General features: G+C 38.1%; 1 protein-coding gene across 6 annotated transcripts in view; it reads left to right on the top strand.

Annotated features, from left to right (window-relative positions):
* The window catches only part of btbd10b (BTB (POZ) domain containing 10b), a 9,508-nt gene extending 7,716 nt beyond the window's left edge, over positions 1 to 1,792 (top strand). For all 6 annotated transcript variants that reach the window (XM_032517419.1, XM_032517402.1, XM_032517438.1 and 3 more), the window contains one exon: positions 762 to 1,792. In XM_032517419.1, coding sequence (XP_032373310.1) covers positions 762 to 1,090 — 329 coding nt within the window. In that variant the 3' untranslated portion in view covers positions 1,091 to 1,792. The remainder of the gene's footprint in view (positions 1 to 761) is intronic.
* The last annotated feature ends 6,478 nt before the right edge of the window (positions 1,793 to 8,270 follow it).

The raw sequence follows: 8,270 nt of genomic DNA, 5'->3' as shown, positions 1-8,270 counted from the left end.
TAAGTAGTGTTGGGGGTTGAGAACCGAGTCCTACTTGGAATCGTTTTAAATATTACAATTCCAGTAGAATTGAAGAAAGAATTTTGTGAAATAAGCATGTGACCCGTTTCAACTCCACCCCTCAAAGAGTCAGAATCAATAACAACTGGAATCAAAATTAAGAATCAGAATTGGAATCAAAATCGTTCTCAACCGTACTTCTGAGTACCTTTTTGAAACCTGGTCCCAGGGTGACAAAAATTTGAAGACGGTGCCCTTGCATCTTCGTTTGGATGGCGCAGCCACATACTTACAACACACAAACGTTTCTGGTTTCCTCTCGCTAGCCATTTTTGTTGTCTTCTTGTGTTATGGTTTCTTCTTCTACTATCCATTTGTATACAGCCTGCAAGCTTAATACATGTTTCTTATGCATTGGTGACTTCCCATTTTATTCATGCTTATTCATTTCATTTGTGTTTTTTTTAACATTCTGACTTGGGTTACATACTGTGTCTGGATAGGCTGTGGCTACCTCTGTTGGGATGTAGTTGATGGGCTGGTTGTGTAGTATTTGTAGTAGTTTGAAATTGCCTGAAAAACATGCTGAAGAATGGGGTCTTGCCCAAAACGTCTGTGTGGCAATGAAAAGTATTAATTGGAGTGCTGTCCAAATTACCTTTTTATATATGATTAGCTCTTGTCCGATCCTTTTGGTGTATTGTATTCTATGTGAACAGGACTAGGAAAAACTAATAATTTGTCCACACTCTCTTTGGCAGGCTACCCTACATATAAAGAGAAAGTCAAAAAACGACCAGGAGGTCGTCCAGAGGTAATTTACAACTATGTCCAGAGGCCCTTTATCCGCATGTCCTGGGAGAAGGAAGAGGGTAAAAGCCGCCATGTGGACTTTCAGTGTGTCAAGTCCAAGTCCATCACTAACCTGGCAGCAGCAGCAGCAGACATCCCCCAGGACCAGCTGGTGATGCACCCTGGCCCTCAAGTGGATGAACTGGACATCCTACCTAATCACCCACCTAGTGCGAATCACTACAGCAACAACTACAGCAATGAACCTGACCCTGATGCACCTTCACCTGCTGTTTGAGGACACACTGGTCCTCTTTCAATGCCTCTGCCCCTCTCCTATTCCTCTAGTCCTTTTCCCAGCATGCTGCAGCAAGGAGCGCCAGGGGCACCATAACCATATTGCCTTGACACCTCCATTGCAGCCTTAGAGCCTCAAGAACCTGGTTGACTGTAGAAAAAGGAACACGAGGGACATAAGACTGTTGAAAGGAAGAGTTCACTATTATTATTTTTTTTTTTTACTTGACCAAAGGAATTTTATTTTTCTGTTTTGAAAAAAACAAAGTATGTAAAACACTTTTTATTAACATTATTATTTACAATGTTATTGTACCTTCACTTGATGGGTTTGGCTGAGCACTTTTGTGGTGTCACTGTTTTCTCACAGGGTTTTATTTCACTGATAATATTGATTTTGATTCTCTTGGGTGGCCTAACTACTAAACATAGTTTGGGGGAAATGTGATTTTTCTGGTCATGGAGAAAATCAGTTATCACCGCATAGTGTCATGATCTCCAGTTGAACTCCTCTCAGATGTCTTTCAATCTTGTAATTGGGTATGTGGTCATTGGCTGGATCTGATAGGTGATGTTATGCTCCTCCCACAGCCAGGATATTAAGCAGAGCACAGGCTGTTGTGGTCAGAATTTTTGTGCAAAGCTTGAAATTGTTGTTAAAAAATAAAATGTAAAATCATCAAATAAATACATCAAAATAACACTATTGTATATTCAATCCTTAATTGTAAAACCTGTTAATAGTTTAGGACCTGTCATAGGAGTGATCACACTAATGTGATTAATTAGTGGAAGGAAGGAAGTGAACAGTGATACAAAAAAAAGCAAATTTATGCCAATAATAGTACAGAAAACAAAGAATCATAGTATCAGATTACCAATACATTTATTAAAAATATATAAATACTTTAATGGTCCCCTGTGGAAGAAGTTCAAGTACTGCCGCACAGAGCTGCCAGCATAGCTGTAGAGTCTTGTAAACTATAAACATACAACAAAACTAATAATAAAATAATCCCATGTTAGTTATGTTATTCCAAATTGAATAATGCTTAATAAAAATATATTACATTAAATATAACACTAGAACCAGCAAATATAGAAAGAATGTAATGCAACAGGAAAGTACAACATGATCTATTATAAGCCAAAAAATGTAAGTTTTACTTACACTACTACAGTATTTGTAGAGACAATGTACTCTACTTCTTTGGTCAAAGGCTTCTTCAAACCGAACCAGACGCTTCTTAGTCTGATGAATGAGCCCTCTTTCATTTTTTTTTTTAGATTGTAGCAATTTGTATTGATCTTCGCTCTCTGCAGCACTTACAATGGACATGGACAGAGGGGGACAAGGACAGGTAATGGATCAAGTGTCCAGAGCTAAGATGAACTACAACACAAGTTTCACCCATTGCAGCAAAGCAGTGTAATTCCACCACAGCAGATAAGACTGCCATACATTAATCTCTGTACTCACTGTCCATGGACAGCAGTCCTTGTTTTTGAGAGAGCCTTGTGTACTGTAGATGTGAGCAATAACAGGTAATCAAGTGTTGTCCCGTCTGTAAGATGCACACCTTGCCTGTGACATTCTGAGTAAAATGTAGTTCCCAACAGCTATTAAGGTAAATAAGCCAAAATGGCAGTGGCCCCTTAAAAAATAAAAAAGAGTATTTACTTCATTGTCTTTCAATATAATTGAGTGATATTGGATAAGTTAATGATTAGTAAAATCCAAGCATTACTATCTGAAGCATGATTGATAAGAGGTGTCTAGGCATCACTTAAACATTAAAAGTCAGACACTGTGGTAAAACCCACCACAAAGACAAGCTTCCCATGAATGGCATGATGTAAAACAAACTCCGTTGGCTTGAACTTGCTGGGATTCTGCGGGGGCTGAAAAACAGTGTGATGATTACATTACATGTCGATGCTAACGCAGTCAAGGAAAGGGTTAGCAGAAACATAGTGTTGGCCAATCAGAGGTGGTTGTGCCAGACTCCTGCCTTTGGCTGAGTCTCTATCTAATCTTTCAGAAGGAGCGCAGGAGTGCGGTTGTGAAGTTTTACGTTGGTAGTCCCCAGAGAAGAAATTGGTAATTTCATGGCACAGATCTCTATGTATGGTGAAGAGTATGTGATGATGTGGGGTAATTTTAATTCCAAAGGCCAAGGGAACTTTATCAGGATGCATAGTATCCTGGATCCATGAAATAACTGGCCTTTAAAAATAAAAACGGGCCTGCCTCTATGGGAATTTAACACAGGGGGTGTATACTTATGCCCCCTGTAATTTAAGGAAGAACATTTATTTATTTACAAAACATTATTCACAAAGAAAATTGGTGTCCTGAAAAGGTTGGATTTTCCTAAATTTCTTTAATTAAGCCATTAAGATCATTTCCCAAAATATGTTTTTTTATTTCTCTTTTTAATCAACTTGACCATGGGTGTGTAAACTTATTCATGCCACTGTAGCACGAGTTCATAAAATGGGAATTCCACCACATCCATAGAGTGACTTGCAGCTTTTACTGGAGCTTCCTTTCCTTTTGCAATAGTTTTTTTTTGCTGGTTGTGAAGCTTCTTAACACGGTGGTTAATCGCGAGAACATGAGCCTGCTCATCGTATATTAAGTGTCCATACTTTAATCTGCGAGGTCCATATGGCATCCCATGGGCCTACCACCTGTGGGAGGAACCGCTGGGGTCGGGAGCCCTGCTACATGGCGGCGGGTAGCGGTGATTGTCAGGGTCCTCGATGGACCAGACCCTTGCTCTGTGGGGGAAGGAGCCGGAACTTGTGGTGGAGGTGGATCTGGTGGGGCTTACCTCTACACACAGTCTCGTTTCTGGAACCATACTCCTGGATAGGGGCTGGACTCTGTTCTACTATGGTGTTGTCAAGGGTGTGAGGCGCCGGGCGGGTGTGGGGATACTCACAAGCCCCCGGCTGAGAGTCGTTACGTTGGAGTTTACCCTGGCGGACGAGAGGGTCGCCTCCCTACGCCTGCAGGTGGTGGGGGGGGGGGGGAAACTTTGACTGTGGTTTGTGCATATGCACCAAACAAGAGTTAGGAGAATTCACCCTTCTTGGAGACCTTGAATTAAGTCCTGTATGGGGTTCCAGTAGGAAACTAAGATTTAGTTGCATGTTCAAATGTGTGATGCAAATGATCAGTCATTTGGAAATCAAAAGTGAAAGATTGAATCCGGATTGGAAGATCTGTAGTCTGGATTTAGCTGTGAGAATGTTCTAATTAAATGTGTATTCTTATGTCTTATTTGAGAAAGCAGTGGGAAGTTTGGCTCAATTTCAGTCCATTGCTGTCAATGCTAATGTTGCAGTGAGTCCACTAGGAGTCTCTATGCACCAGCAGATGTCGATGTCCTGTGTCACTGTAAATGACAGTGTTAGACTTCTGCCAGCCCGGAGTCACTAAAGTTTATACACAGAGGTAATTGAGTTCAGATCGGTCCCTTTACTGCTGGGTTTACTTCAGGAACCCAGGGATTCTGGCACAACCTCTGCTACATTACATTTATTTGGAAGATGCTTTTGTGCTTGCAACTGCATTACATTCCACTTCCTTCTGTTTAGTTTAGAAGATAACATCTCAGCTTGGCTGAGTCAGAATTTCACACAATAAATGAACATGAACATTGATAACAAAATAGATTTTAGACAAGGCAACCCGCCTTGAACTGTTTCTGCAGTATGCGACGAGACATCATGGTCTTTATTTTTATTAATACGGGGAAACACACAACAGACATAAAATTATGAAACAGTGGTATGGACTTGGTGGTTATCACTCTTTTAGTTACAAAGCAAACAAGTAAAACTAAAAAATTAGTTTTTGGGCTGTTTTCACCCTTTTTCAACAGCTGGGCCAGGAAGGGCTGTCTTCTAATTTAATATAATTCAGGGAGAGAGATGTGAACGTGCAACATTATACCTTATTTAACTCCCACCATCTGCTCATCCTGTGGGATAAAGTGTCAGTGTACCACATACTGACATGTGTAAAATCAAATAAAGAAATTTATTTTCTGAATCCCATGTATAAGTCTTCCCTGTGATTTAACCAAATGTTGCTATAATGTTTCCCCCAATAAATTTCATTTTTATTGCTTTCATTTCCCAGTTTTATACACTTTAGGATTAAGAGTAATTTGCTCCTGCTAAATCAGTTTAGATTTGCTCAGCAGATCAAATCTGACATGGAATTGATATGAGAGCACAGCGAATTTAGATACAAATTATAGAATAGCCTTTAAAGTTCAAACAGCTGTTTGTCATCACAAGACAAAACATGAATTAACATTTGTGCAAATATAGGCACACAATTTAAAATTCAATTGGACTCAGTCAAATAAAAGAGTCACGGATCAGGATGACTTAAAAATGAGTTACAGTAAATGTAGATTTGGGTCTTGGTTTAAAAGATGAAATGCAGCCAAGAGCTATAAACTTCATGACCTGTTATGTTTGAGGAGGAACACTTTTGCACCTAAAGCTGGAGCCATATCCATCTGAATCAAATATGAAATAAATAAATAATAATATAATAAAATAAAAAAATATCTTAAAAAATACATGAAAGGCAGCTGAATTTAGTGTTGTATTCCGTGGTGTTTTTGATTGTAGTTTCACTCGTTACTTTAAGTACATTGACATTACAAGACTAAATACAAAATATTTTTAATTAGAGTTTACTTTTTCTACCACAATTCTTCAAAATGTTTTTACCACTTAAGGCATCTCTTGCCACCCAGCTGCTTGATATTTTGTACTTTTAGAAATCCTATGACCTGGATGACAGCTTTTATATAGATATAATGAGATATGAGGTATGAGATACGTACGCAACTGTATCAGGTTCTCTGTTATCTTGTGTATCACAAGGACCAAATCAGATGTCATCTAATCAGCTTTCCTGACAGCCTTTCTGTGACCAAAACATTGCAAGAAGCAATTTGTGTTCTTTCCTAAAAAAACAAAAACATAGCAACACAATGAGAAACCAGAGATGAGGGAACAACACAAAAGGTCAAATGTCTAAATCAGACAAAAGTAATCCGAGACCAAAACTGCTAATGGGTAGATTGAGTGTACCATATCAGAAGACCCATCAATTTAAAGGCTTCATACGTTGCTGCTTTGGAATATAACTGTGTTAATGTGTTCATAATGTCAGTTATGCTTATAATAAGTGCATTTCAGCTGCATGATTTATTGCCTCAGTCTGACACAGACATTTTAAAGTAATTAAGAAAAACTCCTTAAGGAAAAATACCTTCTTTGGCAACTGGGATCAGAAGATGACTAAAGTCTTATTATAGTCTGTCTAGGTCACACTGGTGAACACGGCTTGGCTGTTGAATTAAAGCGACTGAATCACATGATTTATCTGATAAAGAACTAGTCAAAACAAAATCTTGACTGGATGCATTTGTCCACCGCAAAAGGCTTGTAGACATCTCACATTTCATTTATTCATTTTGTCAAAGTATGTAACGTAATTTGTTCTTTTACTTTAAAATACTGCAATAATGTAATGTATATTTACATAACGTATCAATGTAAAGCTTTGAAACATACTGAAATTATACTGTGCTGGTACTCCAAAGTAGGATTTCTTCAGTACTTCAGTCCTACAGCAAGACAGAAGAAGCTGCCAGGGGCCACCTTTCAGTTAATAAAAAAATCCCAGTATCTGTTTTTGACATACACACTATAACTTTTTAATCACTTTTTTGACATACTATACTATGACTTTTTTGACTTACTATTCTAGGACTTTTTTTGTCTTGCTATGCTTTTTTTTTTGGACATACCATACTATGACTTTTAGAAAGACTTTGGTGGACATACTTTGCTATTACTGTTTTTGACATGGTTTCTTTGGTGGCACACCGGCACAGTGGTTAGAACTGCGGCTAAAAGGAAACCAACAAGTAGTCACTTCAGAATGTGACTCAGATTCAATACCCAGTCCAGACTGGCCCTCTTCAGATGTTTTCTTCGACACACAATATTATGACTTTTTAGACATACTTACACTTTGTTATCACTTTTGTCAACAGACTATAACCTTTTTCTGCAAACACACTATGACATTTTTATCACTTTTTTGACAAAACTATGACTTTTTTTAGACAAACACACAAAGAAAATGTTTTTCTTTACATACAATATGATTACTTTTTTGACACACTAAACTATGACTTTTTATTGGCTTTTTTTCAACATACTTTACTAGAACTTTATTAGTTTTTCATGACATACTATACTGTAACTTTTGTCACTGTACACACTATGAGTTTTATCAACATGTTATACTAGGATTTTTATGACTTTTTTCAACATAACATAACTTTTTTTTAAAGATTTTTTGGGGCATTTTTAGCCTTTATTTTGATAGGACAGCAGAAAACATGAAACGGGAGGGAGAGGGGGAATGACATGCAGCTAAGGGCCACAGGTCATAGTCAAACTCAAGCCCATTGCATCAAGGAGTAACCCTTTGTGAATGGGCGCCCGCTCTACCAACTGAGCTATCTGGGTGCCCAATATTACTTTTCAATGGCTCTTTTCAAAATACTATACTATGACTTTGTTGTCACTTTTTTTCTGAGCATTCTATGACCTTTTTTGACATACTATACAATGTCTTGATCACTGTTTTTGACAGACATTCTATGGTGGCACATTGGCTCAGTGGTTAGCACTGCTGCCAGCAGACACCCAACAAGTATTCAGACTCTGAGCCAGGTTTGATACCCAGTCCGAGTTGGCCCTTTTCATGATTTTTTTTCCACATATAACACGATGATTTTTTTGACATGCAACACTTTGACTTTTTGATGGCTTTTTTTCGACAATCTATAACTTTTCAGAATACTGTTACTTTTTTATGACATTAGACTTTTTTAAACATACTAAACTGTCTTTTTTTTTACAACTATACTATGACAAGCAGTATTTATATAGCGCTTTACTAGTCTTAACAACTTTACATCATACAGGACACATTCACACACATCCATAAATTCACACACATTCATATACTAGCTGCCATACAAGGTGCCACCTGCTCACCAGATAAACACTCACACAGTTCAGTGTCTTGCCCAAGGACACTTCGACAATGACTGCAGGGCCAGGGATTG

This window comes from Etheostoma spectabile, chromosome 1, assembly GCF_008692095.1.
Source record: "Etheostoma spectabile isolate EspeVRDwgs_2016 chromosome 1, UIUC_Espe_1.0, whole genome shotgun sequence".
In the NCBI taxonomy this organism is placed as follows: domain Eukaryota; kingdom Metazoa; phylum Chordata; class Actinopteri; order Perciformes; family Percidae; genus Etheostoma; species Etheostoma spectabile.
This window is presented reverse-complemented; position numbering and strand designations above follow the sequence as displayed.